The sequence below is a fragment of the Eschrichtius robustus genome, chromosome 12, assembly GCF_028021215.1.
Source record: "Eschrichtius robustus isolate mEscRob2 chromosome 12, mEscRob2.pri, whole genome shotgun sequence".
NCBI lineage: Eukaryota > Metazoa > Chordata > Mammalia > Artiodactyla > Eschrichtiidae > Eschrichtius > Eschrichtius robustus.
In genome coordinates, this window is record NC_090835.1 from 41,291,647 (window position 1) to 41,312,194 (window position 20,548).

The following is a 20,548-nucleotide window of genomic DNA, read 5'->3' on the forward strand; positions in this document are numbered from 1 at the left end:
CAAGGACTGTCCTAGAATTCTCTGGAAGAATGCCATAGAATAAGCAGACGCCCATCCCCAGATCCAGAAGCATAAGGCAGGACCCTTAGAGCAATGCTGCCCATGGGCCCTGTGAAGTCCCTGCCTCACAGGCTCTCGAGGGCCTTCTGAAGCCTGGTTAGTGCCCCCAACTCTGTCTCAGCATGACTTGCCCTGTTCCAGAATACCCCCCACCCCCCAGGGAACACACCGCAGATAAAAGCTACGAGGCGGCAGCGCCAGACCCGAATGGCGGTTGTAGCCCTGATGTCAAACAGGGCAACACCTTTGGAAAAGCTACGCTGCCTGCCCTGTGTCCCAGAGGTGCCCTCCCTTGGTGCCGTACAGTGGTAGACGGTGGGCCCGCCTCACCTGAGGGTTGCTTGTATTAGAGGTGTCATCCCCACTGATGGTGGGCTCTGGCAGGCTGCCATCCTCCAGCACATTGGAGAGACTGGAGCTGTGGCGGCCCTGGGCAATAGGGAAGGACCGGGGCCCATCCAGCGGGGAAGGTGTGCCAGGCTGGCTGGCTGGAGTGAGAGTCCCACTGCCACTGCCACCGCCAGCAGTATTGCCTGAACTCACACTGGCCCGTTCCAGGCCCAGCTCAAAGGGTGCAGAGAATGGGGAAAGAGCCTGGTAAAAGGCGTCAGGGTCAGGGCAGGGGACCTCTGCAGGCAGGAAGACGTCCGAAGGCTCAGGTGACTCAGTGGGTGGCTTGTGTAAGGCTGGCTCTGGGGAGGTGGGTGGCTCGGGGGTAAAGGGCAGGGGACTGCCAGCTGTGACGGCTTCCAGGACAAACAGCCGGGTCAGCACATCCTGCCAGCCGGCCTGTCGGGCCAGCAGCCGCACTACGTCTGGCTGTCCGTAGATGAGGTGGAAGAGCTGCCGGGCCAGGGCACAGCAAGTGAGGGACTCATCCGACAGCCTGCCCCAGCCCCTCCTCCTGGGGCCTTTGCATGGGAGGCCTCCAGAGACCCCTTGTCACAGGCAAAGTCCTCAGGGTAGATGCCCCCCCCCCAACTCCCAACAAAGCTTTCACTTCCCACTCACCTGACGACAGATGTCTAAGCGGATGCTGAGGTCAGCCTGGAGGGACAGCTGCACCACAGCCAATAGATCTGAGAGGTTCAGGCAATCTGGGAAAACGGCCAGAAAAGGCCTGAGGGACTGACCCCAGAGGGAGACTGTGCTCCTCTGCTGGCTCAGCCTTGGTCCCTTGGTACCAACACCTTCCCTATCCCCACCTGCCCTGGTTCCTGGATCCACATCACCCCTCTACCTGGCCTGCCTCTTGGCCCCAACCAGGTTGTACCTGCCCCCAGGAACAGCTTGAAGAGGCCCTGGCAGAGCTGGGGGGAAACGGCCCCCTCTGGCAGGCAGGCAACGAGACCCTGGAGGCCACACTCTCGTAGCCGGAGCCGCTGGCGGCTGCGCTCAGGTAAGCGCTCATTCTGCTGCAGTCTGCGCAGGATCTGTGTAGGGGTCGTAGAGGGTAGGGGTCATCATCATGGGGAAAGAGTTACTGTAGGAGGGTGAGTCACCACGCAGGTGTGTGGCTCCAAGAGAGGCCTGCAAAGGCAGCTTCACCCACCAGCCTAAGGCCTTCTACACCTCTCTGGACTCAGGCGGGGGCCCCGTGAATTAGGATGCCAGGGTCAGGAGTGAGCTGAGTGTACCTTGCAGACTCGGTCGGGCAGCAAGGGCATGGGCCTTGGCCGCACCAGCAGTGCCAGCAGCACCTCAAGGTTCCCTGGCTCCAGCAGGAAGACAACCAAAGACTCCTGTGCTGGGGAGCCCTGCAGCAGTGCCAGCAGCAGGTCCAGCGCACCCAGCACCTGGGGATACAAAGTCTCACACTGAGCCGGCCACCCCCCAACCCTGAACGTGGTCCACACTCCACCCCTCCCCCTAGCCTCACCCTCGCCAACCTCCAGCCTACCTGGCCATCATCACCCGCAGCCGCCAGAAAGTTCAGCACCACCTGCAGGTCATCAGCGGAAGAGCTCCGCACCAGAAACTCCCGCGCCAGGCCCAGGAGTGAAGTCTGCACTGTGCGCAGGTCATCAGCCGCTAGGGGGCGCTCCCGCTGTAGGCTGGGCAGGTCCCAGCAGAAACATGCACCCAGGGCCAGGAGAACACAGGGGCATGGAGGGGAGAACAGGGCAAGAGGGAAGGTGAGCTGGGGGACTGAACAGACCTGCCCCCAAGGCCAGAAGCTGCAGTGTCAGCACCCCACCCCATCTGCCCCCACCAGTCTCACCTGTAGTGAGCACGCAGAGCATCGAGGATGAACTGGACCCCGTACTTCTTCCGCAGCTTCTGTCTATGCTCACGGACTATGCTAGACACGTACTGGATGTGGCCTAAGTGGGAATCGGCAGAGGGCTCAGGCTACCTGGCTGAGCCGGGTCCCTTCCATCCTCCAAGACAGCGGTCATGCCCCTGCCAGACCTCCCTGCCCACCTCCACCCCCCACCAGGAGAGGGTCATGGTCCCCTCAGACGCCTCAGGGCAGATATGTCCCCTCAGATCACCCACAGGGCTATAGCTTCTCAGAACCTCCACCAACATCCTGCCTGGCGGCATCCCCTCACCCAAGTCCCCACACCTACCCAGGCGCACAGCAAAGTCGCTAAGGGTCCAGAGGTGAAAGTTGAAGAGCAAATGCTGGTAGAGCAGGTACAGGAGGGGCCCACTGCCCTCGGCTGCCACCTGCTCCATCAGAAGCTGGGCAGACATGAGCACATTCATGTCCATGGCCCAGCTGGGGACCTGGGGGAGGGTAGAGGAGCTGGGGTGAGATATCAGGCCCTGCCCGCCCACTCTCAGGCCTCCCAGTTTCCACCCTGCCCTGCACAGGCAGATGGACACAAGCATCCTGTCTGCTCAAAACGCTTCGGTGGCTCCCTGCCACCTCTGAAGTGCAAGCTCCCAGCCTGCTGTGCAGGTGCCCTGCTGTGCTGCTACTTCCCCCAGACCCTGTTAGCCAAACCCTGCCCGGCCTTTCAAGGCCCTGCTCAAATGCCATCTCTCCCAGGAGGCCCTTCCTGACTGACGGCGTCAGGCTCCCCTTCTTGGTCCCTCCAATCAGTCCCCTTAGTCAGACAGGGCAGTCCCCTCCCCGCCTGCCCCAGCAGGCCCCACCTTGCGCAGGAGGGCCCCAATGATGGCAGGCCCCTGGCACTGCACCAGGCTCTCCTGGTTCACAGCATGGCCCTGTAGGAAGTTCCGCAGCATCAGCAGAAAGGCAGCCACTGCATTCCTCTCCATTCGCTCCTCTACCGCCACCAGGAAGGGAACAGATGTACGTCAAAGGCCTGCCAGTGGCCACAGAGACCTCAAGCAGTCCAGCCCCCCGACCATGCCAAGATCTCCTCCCCCCAGTTCAGGAACCAGGGACACTTACCTGAGGACTTGCCTAGTGGGAGAAGCAGTCCCTGGGTGGTGTTGTGGCCAGAGGTCAGTTCAGGCCCCACAAGGTCATGTGTTTCTGCTGGACCTGCCTCGGCTTCTTGGGGCTGTGTAGCCACTCGTTCCAGCAGGGGCAGCAGGGCACCCATGCCTCCCACGCAATTCACCACATCCTGCGGGTGGGGGCCACCATGAGAGGGCAGCACCCAGCCATCTCCTGCCCCACTCCATCCCAGCAGACCCTCCAGCCTAGAAATCTGGGTCTCCTCAAGACCTCCCAGGGCACAGTGCCACTCCCCAGCCCACCCTGTACACATGTGCCCATGCTCATGCTCCCTGCACACACTGCTCACGTGAGCACACACCTTCACGTCCCACGTCTCCACCCTGTGGCCTGTCAGGCGGCCATCCAGCCCGTGGCCAGGGGACAGGTCCAAGCAGATGTTGTTCTTACAGGCCTGGGGACAGGGGGTGAGCAGGCAGCAAGGCTCAGTGGAGGAGATGGCGGGAGACAGAGGGTGGGAGGCAGGGGGAGGGAGCGGGATTAAGCCAACTGCCCACCCCCCCAATACCTGAGGTGAGTAATGGAGGAGCAGCTTGGTGCCAAGTTCATGCAGTTCACCCTCAGGCTTGAAGGGTGCTGTCTCATTGGGCCCTAGAGGGTGGGCAGGGGGGCTTCAGACCTGGCTGGGCTTCTGGCCAAACCCCACCCACAGCCTGCCTCTCCTCTGCCTGATCAGAGGACAGACCCCCCCAGGGACACCTTCCCCCCGCCGAACCCCTCGTTTCTGGCCTGGGCACTTGTTGAGACCCAACCAGTTGGGTCCTGGGGCAACGCGGTAGGGGCTGGGGCAGGGCACGGGGATGGCGCTGCATACCCAGGGTGCACAGGACCCGCAGGGCTGCCGCCTGCAGGGCTTCATGGAAGATGGCCACAGCCCCCAGCTCGCCCTCCAGGGATGTGGGGCTGCCCCACCGAGTGTCCTGTGTGCCTGCGAGGGTGGAGCTGATGCTGCCCTCCTGCAGGGGGGCCACCAGCCCGGACCCCCAGCCAAGCCCTGTGGTGGCCGGGACTGACAGGGAGCGGGTGAGGGAGGGGTGAGTGTGAGCCAGGGCAGCGGGGACGGGTGGCACAGGCAGGCCCGTGGTGGTGGTCGTTGTGCGGTGCCCAGCAGAGCCGATACAGCAGGAGGAGAAAGGCTGTGGGGCCAGGGTTGGGGGAGTGGTCAGGTCACAGCAGAGCCTGGGGTTCCACCTGCATCCAGTTCCTTGGTGACCCCCAAGGCTGCACAGGCCCCAGAGGCTGAGGCCTGTGGGGTGGGGGAGGGGGGACACGGGGCTCCAGGCCCCACCCTGTCGAAGTGCCCCCAGCTGCCCAAGCCTCCCCAAACCCTGCCTGGCACACCTCACTAAGGGAGGGGCAGCGAAGGGGTGCTGTCTTCACCAGATGGCCGTCTTTGTAGACATGCACCAGGTTCTGGCTGAAGGGCCGGCGCCCGGGCACATGGACAATGGCCACACAGTGCTAGAACAGAAGCCACAACATCAGGTCACAGGTTGGGACGTGGTGTCCCCTCCACCTCCCTGGGCCACATGAGGACGGAGGCTCACCCAGGCAGAGTCGGCAAAGGACACTTCAGGCAAGCTCATGGTCAAGTACTCCCTCCGGGTGCACACGGCCACCACCAGGGTCCCAGCCGCCGTGAAGAAGGCTTCAAACCCTGAGCCGCTGCTGGTGAAGAAGCTGGGGGCAGGCCAAGCCAGTTATGCCCGCTGGCTCTCCTGCTCACCCTGGCACCGCGCCCTGGTCCCTAGCAGTCACCCACCTGTACAGTTGCTTTCGCTGGAGCCGCCGGGTGGGGGCCGGGGCAGGTGTTACAGCCGTGGGGTGCAGACACAGCCAGGCATGGAAGGTGAAGCCAGGTCCTGGCCATCGCTGCACGGGGGGTACCATGATACCCGCCATGCTGGGCGTGAGGTCAAAGTAGCACAGGGCTCGTGCCGGGCCCCGGTGCCGGGCCATGCCTGAGAGCGCGCGGATGATGGCACCTGCGTGTCGGGCATCCCCAGCCTCAGCTCCACCTGGCCCTGAGTCCAGCCCTGGCGGGGGACGAAGCAAGCGACGCAGCTCCAAGGGCCTTAGTGACACGTGGCCCAATGCTTGCAGCAGCGCCAGCAGCTGCTCCTGGCAGCGGGCCCCCAGGGCTACCCCCTCGCTGAGCGTCTCCAACAAGCAGCCCACCAGACCGGCCTGGACACACGTGGCACGGCTGGCAGGGCAGCTGTCACAGAGCCACCAGAGGCGCTGTGCTAGGAAGAGCCGCAGCTCAGCTGTGGGCAGTGCTGGCAGCCACCGCATTAGCACCAGCACCGGCTGCTCATTGCGGATTGGTGGTGGCGGACACGTGCTGTGGTTGCCCTCCACAGCCTGCGGGTGGAGAGAATGTGATAGTTCCCGGGCAACTGGCATGGAACAGGCCACCCTACCAACAGTGGGACTTCCTGTCTCAGTTTACTTGCCTACAGCATGGGAACACAACGTGTGCTACCCCAATCCAGCTCACAGGTTGTGTTTGAGGCTCAGGAAAGCCAGAGGTGCTCAGACAACCATCGCTACCAACAATAACCCTTGGCTTTCGGTCTGGGTTGGCCTAAACCCCAACTGCCTATTCCTAGAATCATCCTGGGGCTTGCTAACATGCAGCAGCTTCTGGGCCCCATGCAGCTCAGAATCCTCACCCCAGTGACCCTGACACACAGGGTCAGGCCCCAGGTCACACATAGTCAACATGGTCCCCTAAGGTGGAGGAGAGCTCACCTTCTGTGGTAGCCCTGACTCAGTCCTGGCTGCCCTTGGGACCCTGCCCCCAAGCCCTTGCCCTCACCATGTTGAGCAGCTCTTGCAACAGTCGATGGGTGGGGGGACCGTGACTCTGCAGAACCTCTTGCAGGTGAGGGTAGCCGATGCGCTCCTTAAACACCTCCTGTGCAGGGATGCGTGGGAAAAGAGTGTGTATGTGGGCCCCAGGGCGTACTCACACCACCCCACGGGAACCCTGGAAGAGGCATCACCTTTCAGGGCCCCCTTGCCTGGCTCTGCCTCTGGGTCACAGTGCTGGCAGAGGAACAGGTCTACCTCGGGATGCTGCAGATGGTGGTCAGCCACAAGCATCCTTCCGCCCTCCAGCTCAGAGCCAGCTCCCAGGACTCACTAATGACCATGCTCGCCCAGGGGACTGAGCCGTACCCCAGAGGGCAGGATGGTCACCTCCCCAGCTCACTTGCTCTGACAGCCATCAGCCAGGCCTGTTCTAGAGACAACTGGTCAATTTAACTCCCATCCCACACCCCGACTACAGCAGGACCGCAGCATCCTCACCTTGGCGGAGGGGGAGCCGCTCATGATGCAGGTCAACACTCTGACCACGTGGACTGCAATGGCGTCTGTGTCCTGGTCCAGTACCTTGGGGTGGGGAGGGGCAGTCAGGAGAGGCAGGTGCCAGGACGTCGCAGCTGGCGGCACCCTGCAGTAAAAGGGGTGCAGGGACAGGAACAGATGCCCCAAGGCAAGTAGCTGAGTTGGCTTGGGGCCCTGGGAGTGTGGCAACCCTGTCTGGGCCATATAGTGCTAGAACAGAAGCCACCAGGCCCTCTACCTTTGCCCAAACTGCCATGACCCTCACCCTGACCTTAGGGCCCTCTCTGAGCAGCTTGGCAAGGCCCACTCTGACAGAGAAGCCAGGGAAGAAACCAAGGCTGGGAAGGGCCTCACTGGGATACAGGGACAGATCACCAGTGAACCCTTTGGCCACAGCCCTCTGCCCTCTACTGTCCGGTGGGTTTATGGGCCCCGGTCTCCACCCATCCCCACCCAAGTTAAACACATGTGCAGGCAGGCTGGCAAGTGCCCCATCACCCATGATGATTGACAGGGGGTTGGGGAATTTAGGGACAACCAATCACAGGATGTTAGAACCAGAAGAACCTTCGAGACCTTTAAGTCCTACCCTGCCCCTTTCCCCTAGATCCAGGTGGGGATACTGAGGCTCACCCTGGCTGAACCCAACAGCCAGAGGTATGCTACTCCTTTACCCTGCCCTACCGAGGGGCTGAGAGGTCAGGAGGGCTTGGAGAGTTTGTCAGCAGGTGCCAGGCTGTATTTTGGCTCCATGGGGCCCTTGGTCCCAGCTCTGCCTGACTCCGCAAGGGACCTCAGGCAATCTTTTCCCTCCTCCAGGCCTCAGTTTCCTCATCTGTAAAAAGCAGGGGTCTCACTGGCCTTGCCTGCTTTGTAGATGAATGGACATGCAGGTTCTCAGAAAACAGCCAAGTGCAATAGACACACAGGGCTGCTTCATGAGGACAAAGCCAGGGTGGGGCTCTGGAGGTGGGGGCCCAGTTGTTGAGCCACCAGAGAGAGGGTGCCCCATGCAGAGCCCCTGACACCCCGCAGCCTCCTACAGCCCCCATGCAAGGTGAGGCAGGGAGCACGTCATGAGGGCATGAGAGGATAGGGAACTCCCAGTGACCTGCTTAAGGCAGGTGCAAGGATCCAAGCAAAGAAGTGGCCCCATGTGGGGGACCTCTTTCTCTGTGAGTGACCACAGCCAAATCCCTGAGTATCTGGCCTCTTGTTTCCCCTTCTGTGCAATGGGGGTGGGGTGGTTGAGTATCGAAGGTTCCTTCCAGGTTGGCATAGCCAAACCCCAGCTCCCAAGACTAATACAAGCCAGGGAACAGATCACAACTGCGCCATTTCCTAGGATTGGGATTTGGAAGGTAGGTGAGACAGCATGGGGGACCCAGCCCCGTCGCTAGGCTATACCAGGCCTGGCATGTATCTGCTCGTTCCCCCTGCATAGTGCAGAAAGGCTCAAAGAGGGAGCCCCGGGGGGTGGGTGCCCAGGGACGTGGGTGCCTGAGCTGGTCAGCCCCAGGGTGGTACCTTCTGGACATCGGGCTCGGTCAGTAACCAAGTAGCCAGGTCACTGTCCCCCTCAGGGGGCGCCCGGGCCTGCAGGTACAGCTGTCGGGGGAGAGGCACAAAGTGGAGGAGGCGGAGGAGAGAGAAGATGGGGGAAGGGTGGGATTAGAGCAGGACCTGGAGCAGTTGCCAGGGCTCCACCCCATAGGGAAGGATGCGCCCTGAGCCCCAGGCCGAGCGCCCCACCAGGCACTAGGGAAGAGGAGGGGAGCTGAGCCACCCATACCCTGCCCAGAGGGACAGAGCCGGGGGCAGATAAGTGGGCAGGGATAGGCACTGCATCCAAAACAGCTGAGCCTTCCTCCTGCCCCTACGTCTGGGGTTGGGGAAAAGGGAAACAAGGGGCCAGGGCAGCTCCCGTCCTTCTACAACACCCTCTTCACGTGGGGTCCAGAGCCATCCTGAGCCCCAGGCCCTCCCGCTGAAGTGCAAGCCATCCCACCAGCCCAAGTTTGCTCATCAGCAGCTCGGCATCCACACGTGGTGCCCCCAGCCTCTGGGGTCCAGGCCCCCCACCCCGGCCTGGGCCCCGCCCACCTTGCTGTTCTGGATGAGGCGAATAAGGTGTTCAAAGCAATTGTTGCTGAGGAAGGTGGCCTGCAGCACTGGCCGGTCCTCACATGCCAGCATCATGGGGATGGCGTCTGTGGAGAGGTCAAGGGTCAGCCCTGCCCAAGCCTGTCTCAGCAGCGCCTCTGGTCAGCCTTAAACCTTCTTCCCATGCTGCCCAGGCCAGCCTTTCCATCATCACTAGGGCCTTCCCTTGCTAGTGCCACCTCCCCAAGAGCTCAAGAGGCTATACCCACCGAGCATGCTGACCCGTAGGGTGATGAGGGCCTCTTCGGGGTCCAGGCTTGGCCCGGCCGGCCAGTCGGCATTAAGGACATGGAAGTAGCCCTCAAGCAGGGCTCGGAGCTCTGGCCCCCGGGGGGGTGTGCGGCTGGCGTGCAGGACATGTACCGCACCCACCAGTGCCTCCAGTGCCAGCGGCACTAGGCGGGGGTCCTGGGCTGGCCCGTGGCCCCAGCCCCGCACCACGTTCAGCAGGCCCTGAACAGTGCCAGCGCTCACAGCCTTCTGCCCGTTCTCCTGCAGGTGTGGGCAGAGACAGGCAATGGGCAAAGGGCTCACCCAGCAGAGAGACCCTGAGACAGCCACCCTCGGGCCCCCAGGCTCCTCCCAGCCTACCTTCCCTCCTGCAAGGACAGCACCAAAGAGGTGGATGAGACGCAGCAGGAGCACAGGAGGCAAGTGATCCGCATCCTGCAGGCTCTCTGGATGGGGGTGGGGAGCAAGACAATGTCACAAAGCTTACAGGGCTGGGGGTCCAGGGGACCACACAAGAGGTGGGTGCCCTGGGGTGGCAGTGGGGGGCTGGGTCAAGGAACAGGGCTGGGAGGCCCAATCTGAGGGAGAAGACCAGGTTCTGTGCTGGGAGTCTAAAATGTCATGACTCTATGCTAGGAGGTCTGAGGACACAGCCCTTCATTGGGGAGCTTGTAGGGGGTATGGCCCTGCCCTGAGAGCCTAGCCAGCTCCCTGGAACCTTAAGCCCCAAAATGAGGACCCCAGGGTGAGCACCCCCCATGCACTTCCCCGTGGCAACCCAGGGTTTAGTTTCTTCGATGCAAGTCTCCTGGTCCCTCTGCCCTGTGATGGTTGGAGCATCCCGTGACCGGCTCTGGGGACCCTGCCATATCTACCATACAGATGCTCCACACACCATCCCCCTACACCCCCACTGGGGACTTCTAGGGGCTTTCACAGCGTCATATCTGGGAGGCCCACCTGGCCCTGCTCCAGTAAAGCTGGACAGGATGCCAGGACACGAACTGAAACCCAGAGAGCAGAAAGGACCAGCCCTGGGTCACATGAGTGTGTGGGCGTTGGAGGGGGGGAATGCAGAGCTGCCTTGATACCAGTGGGATGCGGTGGGGGGCCTCCCGTGGGACAGGGCTTTCAAGGTGAGGCCTGATAATGCAGTTGGCCTGGGAAGGGAAAGGAAACAGTATGGGCAAAGACCAAAGGTGGGATAACTAGTTGGATTCTAGGAATGAGAGGACAGGACCATGGCTGGAGAGCGGAGAGCAGAGAGCAAACAGGGCTGGAAAGGAAGGCTGTGGAGAGGATTGGATTCTGAGGGTGTCAGGCCCCCACTGAGGAATTTACAGTAGGGGAAACAAAATCCAGTGTGTTTTAAGAAGAGTACTCAGGCTGTAGGAGAACAGAGGCAGGGAGCTTCCCAGGGGCATCTCCCCTCTTGGAGCTGTTGCTCCCGTTCCAAACCCAGGCCCGCAGCTCCCTGGTGCATCCCAGAAACACTGAGATATTTCCTAGGCCACCACCTTCCCAAACCTGGCCTGTCCCTGTCCAGACAGCATCCTGCCATGAGCCCATCTGAAATCCTGTCCAGTGTCCTCCAATGAGAGGAGAGAGGACACTCAGGAGCAGAAGGTGCCCAGGGAGAACAGGTGGCCAGAGATGTTCTGGGGGGTCAGCTGCCCTGGGAGTATGGGAGCAGGAAGGGGAGACGCCTAATGTAGACACTGTCTTGTGGAGGAGAGGAGACTGGGTGGAGCTACAGGGACAAAGAGACTGGACCAGGGAGTTTTAAGATGGTCCAGATCAGAGTGGGGTACAAGCAATGGGGGGGGGGGATCCCAAGAGACAGGAGAGAAGGGGGAAGGGAAATCGACTCCCCCCGAAAAGAAATTACTCATTTTGTGCAGACATGCCCTTCCTCTCCTCTCTACCCCTAAACTCCTACTTGCCTTTGGAAGCCCACTCAAATTCCCATGGTTCTCCCAGCCCTGAGTGCAGCCACAAGTGGGTCCTATCCTGCATATGCAATGCGGAACCAAAGGACGGGGCTCATGTTTGGGGGCGGGGCCAGGCAGGCCGGGGGTGGGGCCTGACCTCGGAAGAAGGTGCTGAATCCACAGGGCAAAGCCGCAGGAGGGAACTTGTACTTGCTCTTCTCCTTGGAGCTGATGACTTCCCTGGCAGGTGGGGACAGGGTGGGCAGGGGCCGAGGTGAGGCCAGTACTTCACTCCTCCTGCGTCATCCTCCCCATAGCAGCCTGCACACCGGCCCCTCCCACCTCCGCACCTTAGCCAGTGCGGCCACCCCCATCCTGTGGCCACCCCCATCCTGTCCCGGGCCTCCTCTGGGTCCTCTGCCTGCGGGCCGCCTCTCACCCACTGTGCTGGCGCCGCCAGGTCTGGTAGGGGTCGAAGAGGCCCTCACAGAGGAGCAGGGCATGCAGGGCTACGTTTTCCAGCTGGGACTCACGGCCCTTCTCCGGTGGTGGGGGTTCTTTCAGCTGTAGGCATGAAGAGAGGGTGAAGGGGGGTTAGCTGGGCTGTGGCTACCACCTGCCAACCCCCAGGGGTGGCCAACCCCTACCACCTGCCAACCTCACCTTGGCCACCAAGCGGGTCAGCAATGCCAGCACCCGTGGCACCAGCACCTGGCCCCAGCCTGCCTCTACATTCTCCGGGTTCCTGGGAAGTGAATGATGGGAGAGGTCCCGGTGACAAGCCAGCCCCCACCCCGGCCCAGAAGTGCACATTCTCTCACCGTGGAGAAGACAACAGGGACCCACCTGCAGAGGATGACGAAGAGCTTGAGCAGCAGCAGGACTTGCTCCAGGTCCCCCTCGTCTAGCTGCTCGGCCAGCACGTGCAGCGCATCCCGAGGTAGCAGCGGCACCTCCGCACCTGCCTCCTCCGGCCTGCAGGGAGCGGGGTCACTAGGTGCCGAGCACCCCTCAGTCTCCCGCCCTCCATGTAGCTCCAGCCTCACCTGCGTGGCTCCAGAGAGGACAGTGAGATGCTCTTCTCGAAGGTACCCACAAAGGCCTTCAGCCACTGCTGCAGATAGCCCAGGTCCTTCTGCAGGCAAAGGAGTTCGGGGGAACAGTGGTGGGGGCAGAAGGGGCGCAGTGGACAGGGGAGGGACAAGGGGATGTGGACAGAGGTGGAAAGTGAATGGGGGTACACAGAGATTGCAGGCAGAGCAGTGGGGGTGGAGAAAGGGAGGGATGGGTGGGGGAGGAGGACAGGAAGTGGAAGGTCAGCATCAGAGGACTGCCTTACATATTGACCACTCTCTCAGGGCCCCCATCTGCTTTTCTCAGCCTCCCAGTCTCCTCTCCCACTTCCTGAACCCCTGGGGACCCAGGCAAGCCTGACACAGGCAGGGGAGGGACTTAAGTGTATACATGCCTAGGGCATGGCTGTGGCCCACAGGGGTGCTGGGGCTAAAGGTCTCCCACTCACCAGCCTCCCTGAACCCAAAGCTACGGGCTGGGCTCTCGCCTGCCACCTTCTCCCAACTCAGCAGCCACCACCCCCAGGAAACCTTCCTTGACTGTATATCCCAGGCTGCATGTGCACCATCAACCAAGCAGACCCACGCACACACACATCCCCCACATGTACAGGCAAAATGCCCTGCCTCACCCTGGGAACCTCCGCCCACACCCTGGCTGGTTACCTGGACCCCAGGCCCCAGAGCTGGTTCCATGGGTAAGAGGGACTGCGGCTGAGCCCAAGTTTGGGCGCCACTAGCCAGGGAAACTTTGGTGTGAACGGGAAACGTCCCCTCCCACCCTGGCCCCCGGGGCAGGAAGCGCAAAGTCACGGTGGGGGAAGGGGGCCGCTTCCTCCCGGCAGACCGCAGGGATGTGGGAGGGCCTGGGGCACCCAGGGCCCAGCAAGAGAAGCTGTGAAGGACCCAGCCTAGCACCGGGGGTGGGGCCTGCAGCACAGAGGGGTGGGGGTCACATTGCCCTGGGTGGAGCTTGTGGACAGAAACTAGTTCTACAGGCAAGACGTCCAGGAGAACTCCGGGATAGGAGTCAGGGCAAGCCTATCCAGGGACAGGTTGTGGTCCCTGCTACTATAGTGCCCTTCATTCAAGGCACCCACAGCTCCCTGACCTGGGTCTAAGGCCTCAGGCCCAGGCAATGATGTTGAAGGACTCATCCATACCTCTGCCCCACCCTCCTCCCGCGTCCAGGCTCCCCATCTGGCCCTGCTGGTCTCTTTGCTCCAGGGACACAGGTAAGCCCTGGACTAGCCCTAATCTGTTCTAACCTCTAAGCCCCTCCCAAGGCATGGAGTGGGTGGTGGCCTGGACCTGAGCTCCTCCTTCCATCCCTCCTCCTTCTCTCCTTCCACACCAGCCCTATCTGGAGCACCCACCCTAACCAGCAGGGCCCAGAAGGCAATTTTCTTTCCCAGGGGCAGGGGGGAAGGACAGGTACTATACTGAACATGTAGGGGCAAGGGACACATCACAGACAACACCCTGAGACTGCTCCCCAGGTGCCACGGACCTCAGATCAAGGACCTCCAGAACTACCTTTGCATGGACGGCTAATTTTTTGCCACCTGTGGGCCCCAGACCACAGGGCCAGGGCTGAATGGGCCCCAGGGAAGGGGCCTGACCCCAGCAGACTGGGCCAGGCCCCCAAAAAACCTAGACAGAGCAGCCCTCCACCCTGTGGTTGGACACCTTCCTTGTACATTTTGTCACAGGGCCAAGGCCCAGGCAATTCAGAGAGGGGCTGGGGCCACCAAGGTGCAGGCCCACACCACTGTGACGTTTTGCCTGTCAGTTACCTTTGGCGACCTCTCCACCCTCTGCCGCTGGCAGCCTCCCTGCTCACCTACCTCTGTCTATACCTCTCCTCTCCACAAACCAGCAAGGACACCAACATGCCCAACCCTGAAAACACCAGAGCAGGCCAGGGCTCTTAGACCATTTCTTTTGAACTCTTCCCACTGCAAATGGGAAAACGGGGGGCCCCAGAGGGGATGCCTCATCCACTAGCAAGTTGCAGCTGAACCTTTGTTCTAGGCCAGGATCACTCATGGTGGCTAGAGCCAGTCAGCCCAAGCTGACCACATGACCCACGACCCTGCCTCAATGACCCCACACATCCCTCCTTACCTTCAAAATTGTCCCAACACCATCCTCCCTTCTTCTAGCCCCAAACCACCCCCAGTCAAGCCACAGTCTCTCCCACCCAAAACCTGAGTCCTTCTTGCCCACTGCAGCTCTGCTGAGCACCTGTAAGCCCACATTTGACCATGTCCTCCCTCCCTGACCCAAAGATAAAAGGCTTAATTGCTAAGCCAGGCATTCTGGGCCCCTAGTCCAACCAGGGACTGCTTCTCCAGCCTCTCTGCCCTTCCACATCTGTGATTCACATTCTCCTGTGCAGGCCTCTGATCTCCCCATGCCCCACTGCCATCTGTGACTTGGGCTTTTGGTACTTAAGCAGGAAACTCCCACCCTCCTCATGGCCATCACCTGGATCGGCCCTCCCAGACCTGACGGGCCCCTCAAACTCTGCACACCCCTGCTTTTCTGTCCCTAGAACCACACCCTCAGCCTGTCCAGTCCTGCAAACTTCCAGCAGGTCCAGGCTGGGCTGGGTTCAGGTCTGAGGCAATCAAGGCAGCAGCCTTTGTGGGTTCTGGAGGGGCAGGAGGGGTCTCTAAAGCACAGTAGTAGGCAGGGGTAGGGGTAACTGCCGGTCTTGACTCTGGGGGTCTCACCTCTTCTCCCCGGGAAGCCTCGGCCTGGCTCTGACCTGGGCCCCATGGCTTGAGGCTGCAGTGCTGGGGCGTGAGGGAGTCCCTGCAGGCACCGGGGCTGGGAGGCAGGGCAGAGCAGGGACCTCGAGCATGGAGGCAGTGCTGCATGCCGAAGGCTCCAGAGCCGGCGAGAGGTGGCTGGGCTGCTCAGGATCCCCACGCTCCTCTCAGAGCTCTGCCTCGCTGGCTCCTCCTTCCCTTTCCAGCTCTGAACAGGAACATGGGTGGGCCAGCCCAGTCCCCACCCCAACCCGACAGGCCAGGGTCCCAACCCTGCCCCTCCCATGAAGGCAGGTCAGGAGCAGTCACACTCCTCCCAGGGCCTTGCAGCAGGGGAGAAAGCTGTGGGTATGGGGATCTCAGAGTCACCCCTGTAGGGACCCCAGTCTATGCCCAACCAGCCCTGAGGACACTCAGTGCTGGAGGAGGGGAGCTCCCACGGGTTGGTTAGGTCCTGGGTGAGCATGGAACTGCCACTTCCTCAGAACTCTGAGGTAACCCGGGAGGGCTGAGGGCAGGCGGCTGAAGCGTGGATGGGTGGGTGGGGCTGTCTTTCAGAGGGACAGGGACCACTGAGCTCCCGACACCGTGCTGCCTGAGACCTGCGTGCCTTACCCCGAGCCTGTAATCAGGCCTGGCTTGCCCTGTGTCTCAGGGACCAGATCTTGCTCCGAATCCCCCATCCCCAAAGTTCCTTAAACAGTACCCAGCGCCCCCAGTACCCGTCAGTCACCACTACTGTCTGAGCAGCCGGTCAGCCACCCTGCCACAGGCCCAGGGCACATCCACAGCCTCCCCCCGACATCCGAAGCCCCCCCACGGGTAGTGCCCACCTCATCTCCAGCCTCACATGCCATATTCACTGGCCGCCCCACTGGATATTACTCACTGTCCCCACCGCCACAAGTCTGCATGTGCTTTGCTCTCCGTGTTTCCTCTGCTTAAATGTATCCCCATCAGAGCCAGCACCTTCCCCAAGAGGCAGCCCTGTCTGGTACTTCAGAGGCCGGGGGTGCCAAATTGAATGTGGTTGAGGGCAAGGGTTCTGGAGTCCAGACCTGATTCTTACACTTGGTAGCTTACTAAATATTAATCTCTCAAAAGGGAACCGTCGTACGTTGTCGGTGGGAATGTAAATTGGTACGCCCACTATGGAGAACAGTATGGAGGTTCCTTAAAAAACTAAAAATAGAGCTACCATGTGGTCCAGCAATCCCACTCCTGGACATATATCCGGAGAAAACCATACTTTGAAAAGATACATGCACCCCAATGTTCATGTATCATGAACAGCACTATTTACAATAGCCAAGACATGGAAGCAACCTAAATGTCCATCAACAGATGAATGCATAAAGATGTAGTACATATACACAGTGGAATATTACTCAGCCATAAAAAGAATGAAATAATGCCATTTGCGGCAACATCGATGGACCTAGAGATGATCATACTAAGTCAGAGAACAACAAATATCATATGTTATCACTTATATGTGGAATCTAAAAATGATACAAATGAACTTATTTACAAAACAGAAACAGACTCACAGATTTAGAAAACAAACTTATGGTTACCAAAGGGGAAAGGTGGGGGGGAGGGATAAATTAGGATATTGGGATTAACATATACACGCTACTATATATAAAATAGATAATCAACAAGGACCTACTGTATAGCACAGGGAACTCTACTCAATACTCTGTAATAATCTATATGAGAAAAGAATCTGAAAAAGAATAGATATATGTATAACTAAATCACTGCTGTACAACTGAAACTAACACAAATTGTAAATCAACTATATTCTGATATAAAATAAAAACGAAAAAAACAAAACAAACGATTAATCTCTCTGTTTCAGCTGCCTCTTTAAAACCATCTCTTTGCTTAACAGGTAAAGGCTCTCCAACCACACCCACCAGCATGTGGTAAGGTGAATGGGAGCTCCACTCCCATATTCAGGGGCTCTGCCTTCCCAAGCCCTTGGCATTCCAGGGCAACACTCATCTTCTCCCCACCCACCTCCATGAGTGACAGATGAGTGGCAGACCTTGGTTCACTGGCAGAGCCAAGGTCCCATGGGCCACTCCCCAGCTGGCTGTCCCAGGCAGGTGGAATGGGAGGATCTTCATGGACCCCAGGTTAGCGCTAGAAGTAGGGTAGGGAGAAAAGACTGAAGCTCCACAGTGGTGACTCTTCCCAGTCAGAGCTGCCTAGGTGGTAGTGAGCACCCCATCTCCTGGAACAGGCAAGCAGAAATGGGATAGGGTGGGGTGGGGCCTGACCAGGATGACCTCCTTCATGTGTGGGGGTCTCCCCACTCAGCATTAGGAGGGGGATGGCAACGTCAAGCTGAAGGTAGCTTTTGGCTACACCAGGACGACTGGAGGTCAGACTTGGAGGGCCTCGGGCCAAGGAACGAAGCAGGAAGATGGGGACTTTGCCAGAGGCAAGGACAACTGAGGCTAGTGGTCCAAGTGCCTAGGTGGCTGGGCCAGTCTCTCCCCCTTACCTGGGGAGGGGGTCTTGAAAGGCATGGACCTTCTGGTCTCCATAACATCCCTCAGGTTTTAACCTTCCCCTTGTCCTATCACTTTGGAAAACAGGAATTTCCTTTCAGGGTCCCCATAGTAACTGACCTGTTTCCACGGTGACCCCACACTTCCACATCAGCTCCCCAGTTGCCATAAAAACTCCAGGGCTTACCAGCCCCTCCCCCAACCCTGGACTCTGTGTTACTCTCCCCATCACCTCAGTCCCTCCGTCTTCAGTTGCCTCAGTAATAAAGGCAGGTAGGAGGAAACCCTGGTTGCCCCTTTAAGGTATGGAAGAGGGTTGGGGGGGGGGGGTCAAGCACCAAGGAGGTCCTTTTTTCCCATTTCAAGATGGTAAACTGAGGCACAGGAAGAAATATGACCCAGCTAAGGTCTCAGAGGGAGCAGAGGGCCTGACTAGGTTTCCATGAGGCAGTAGAGCTCATCAGTCAGGGGTGAGGTACCAGGGAGGGGCGGGCAGAGCAAGGTCAGCTCAGGCTCTGACCCGACCTTCCTGGAACCCTGAGTCCTCAATGGCATAAGCAGAGAGTTCAGCCTAGGCTCCCCATCTGTACCCTGAATGTTTGTCCTGTCCTGACTTTGGGGACCCTAAGTACCCCTCAGCTTTCATGCTCCCCAATGCTCCCTTTCACTGGAGGGCTACTGAGCAACACTACTGCTCCGGCCTGAAAGAGGGCCACTCATCTGCATAGTTTGCATAACCTTTACAGGCCACCCAACTGCTAGCCTACTGGGTGCTGCCCCAGTCCCCTTATCCTCTCCCCCACCTCCTAAGCCCTCACTGGGGAAGCCCTGCTGGGTTGAGTCCTCTGGATGTGCCCCCACCCATCCAACGAACTTGCCTCTCATAGTTCCCACTGCCGTGTGCTTGCTCCTCCTGTTCCTGTGCGCTCAGCCCTCCAGGCCCAAACGCACTCCTCTGGTAAGACATCCCTGATCAGTCACCCAGACATCCAGCTAATACCCAAGGAGCACCTACTAAATGTGAGGCATGGGGAAACCGCAGAGTAGCAAGCACAATGAGGGTTCAAGTGGGGACACGCCTGGGCTGAGGTCCAGCTTGGGCTGCGGGAACAGGCGGGGAAGGCCTCCTCAGACAGGAGGGAGAAGGTTCCAGGCAGAGGAAACAGCTTGTGCCGTCCCATGGTGCAGGCCCACCTGAGTCTTCCCGCCCAATGGACTAGACCTTTCCTGGGTAAAGGAACACAGGATGGAGGCTGGGCCAGAGCTCTGCCAGACTCCGCCCCAAACCTGTCCGACGACCTTGGTACGACCCTGCCTTGGTTTCCCCACTAAGGCTCTGAGGGGCTCAGACTGAGTGATGTCCAGGGTGCACTCTGGCCCTCCTTCCTCCTTCAGTAGCCACCCACAGCCCCCTCGCCCACTCGTGGCCGCAAGAGGTAGGGGGTGAGCAGGCCTGAACCTGGGGTCTGTGAGGGGAAAGGAAGGGCAGAAACAGGGGTGCTCCCAGGGCGGGCCTAGACCCACAACTGGGGAAACAGGTTTGCCAGCTGATGTCAGCTCTCACTGTTGAAGGGAGGGGCGAAAGTATTGGGGGAGCTTACTAGCTGGGTAGCTGGCCATTTCAGGGGTCTCTTAATACCCTCTCTCAGTTCGACCCCTTTACCTTATCTTCCCCTCTCCCCCAAGCACACACACAATAGGTCCCTGGCAGGGCTCAAAGTAGCACAGCCACCACTCCCTGGGAGCTCAGTACAGAGGGTGGAGACCACGTTCCGGGAGCAGAGGCAGGACCAAGCCGGCAGGAAGGCAGTGCTGGGAGGCTGGCTGGAGCTTCCTCTCCCCAGGAAACCTGGCCCCTCCCGCCTCCTGGGTTCACACTCATATCCTGGATTTGTTTGCCTGGCCCCGGGCCGTACCCTGCCTGCCCAGGCTTCTAAGGCTACAACCAGCTAGCCTGTGCCCCACACCTGGCCTGTGAGGTGAGGAGCTGGAGGGGGAGAAGGGACTCAGCACAGATGAATGTTAAACACCTGTGAGGGACTGACCACTTGCAGAGCTCAGCTAGAAGGGGCAGCAGGAGGTAAACACGTCGGAGGTACAATCCTGGGAAACTGCCAAGACACCCTTCCCCAGCAGCATGCCACCCAGCCTGAAGACCCACCATTAACAACCCTCTGACTCGTCACCTCGTTCAAGCCCCCCGTCGCCTGATCACAGGTGAAGAAACTGAAGACCAAGAACCTGCCCACGACCACGGAGACAATCAGAAGCTTGATTAACATCCCTCAGACTCATCACCTTGTTCAAGCCCCCCTTTGCCTGGTCACAGCTGAAGAAACTGAAAACCAAGAACCTGCCCATGACCATGGGGGCAATCAGAAGCATGAGGGCCAGGGGCAGGTTTCCTCCCAAATCTTTTGCTCCTTCACAAGGACCAACCTTTGGAGATGGAGACAGAGAAGCTGGGGTGAGGGGATCCAATGGGGCAGGGAAGCAGGACACTTCTCTCGCCTGGACCAGCCATACTGGCTATCCCTCTGCACAGTCCAGGCCACCCGAGGCCAGGACTGTGCCAAATTTACAGATATGGAAGCAGAGGCTCAGGGGTGTAAAGAGCATGCCCTGGGTCACACCAAAGACAGACTCTACTCCATGCACTGCCTCTTGCCGGGTGCCTGGACTTCGCACCACCGAAGTGGGCTCAAGAAGCTATGGCCCTTATGGCCTGGACTCCTGATCCTTGGGGCCCAAGTCCTGGCCTGCAGTCCTGGGAGACAGTTGGCTAGCCTCTTCAGAGGGCCGGCTGATTTGAGCATGAACTTCCCCCTAGTGACGAGATCAGGGGCACACAATAGTGCATTGTGCCCAAGGCACACCTGAGCCAGGAGTATGATGCCAGGCAGGTGCAGGGAGGAAGGCTGGTGCTGGGTGAAGGGGAGGGGGGTCGTTACCCTGGGTTCTCTCCTTGCTGTGAATACAGAAGGAGAGTGGGGGCCTGTAT

General features: G+C 59.7%; 1 protein-coding gene across 1 annotated transcript in view; it reads right to left on the bottom strand.

Moving 5' to 3' along the window:
* NBEAL2 (neurobeachin like 2) overlaps positions 1-20,548 on the bottom strand; it is a 32,524-nt gene that overhangs the window by 8,956 nt on the left and 3,020 nt on the right. The window contains exons 3-28 of the mRNA XM_068557981.1: positions 12,222-12,310; positions 12,022-12,150; positions 11,839-11,920; positions 11,615-11,739; positions 11,333-11,415; positions 9,605-9,690; positions 9,223-9,505; positions 8,954-9,060; positions 8,378-8,458; positions 6,812-6,895; positions 6,318-6,416; positions 5,259-5,860; positions 5,044-5,176; positions 4,838-4,957; positions 4,311-4,632; positions 4,005-4,087; positions 3,798-3,890; positions 3,428-3,605; positions 3,166-3,299; positions 2,634-2,793; positions 2,282-2,384; positions 1,961-2,114; positions 1,698-1,856; positions 1,334-1,493; positions 1,072-1,157; positions 391-903 (exon numbers count right to left, since the gene is read on the bottom strand). Coding sequence (XP_068414082.1) covers positions 391-903; positions 1,072-1,157; positions 1,334-1,493; positions 1,698-1,856; positions 1,961-2,114; positions 2,282-2,384; positions 2,634-2,793; positions 3,166-3,299; positions 3,428-3,605; positions 3,798-3,890; positions 4,005-4,087; positions 4,311-4,632; positions 4,838-4,957; positions 5,044-5,176; positions 5,259-5,860; positions 6,318-6,416; positions 6,812-6,895; positions 8,378-8,458; positions 8,954-9,060; positions 9,223-9,505; positions 9,605-9,690; positions 11,333-11,415; positions 11,615-11,739; positions 11,839-11,920; positions 12,022-12,150; positions 12,222-12,310 — 4,248 coding nt within the window. The remainder of the gene's footprint in view (positions 1-390; positions 904-1,071; positions 1,158-1,333; positions 1,494-1,697; positions 1,857-1,960; positions 2,115-2,281; positions 2,385-2,633; positions 2,794-3,165; positions 3,300-3,427; positions 3,606-3,797; positions 3,891-4,004; positions 4,088-4,310; positions 4,633-4,837; positions 4,958-5,043; positions 5,177-5,258; positions 5,861-6,317; positions 6,417-6,811; positions 6,896-8,377; positions 8,459-8,953; positions 9,061-9,222; positions 9,506-9,604; positions 9,691-11,332; positions 11,416-11,614; positions 11,740-11,838; positions 11,921-12,021; positions 12,151-12,221; positions 12,311-20,548) is intronic.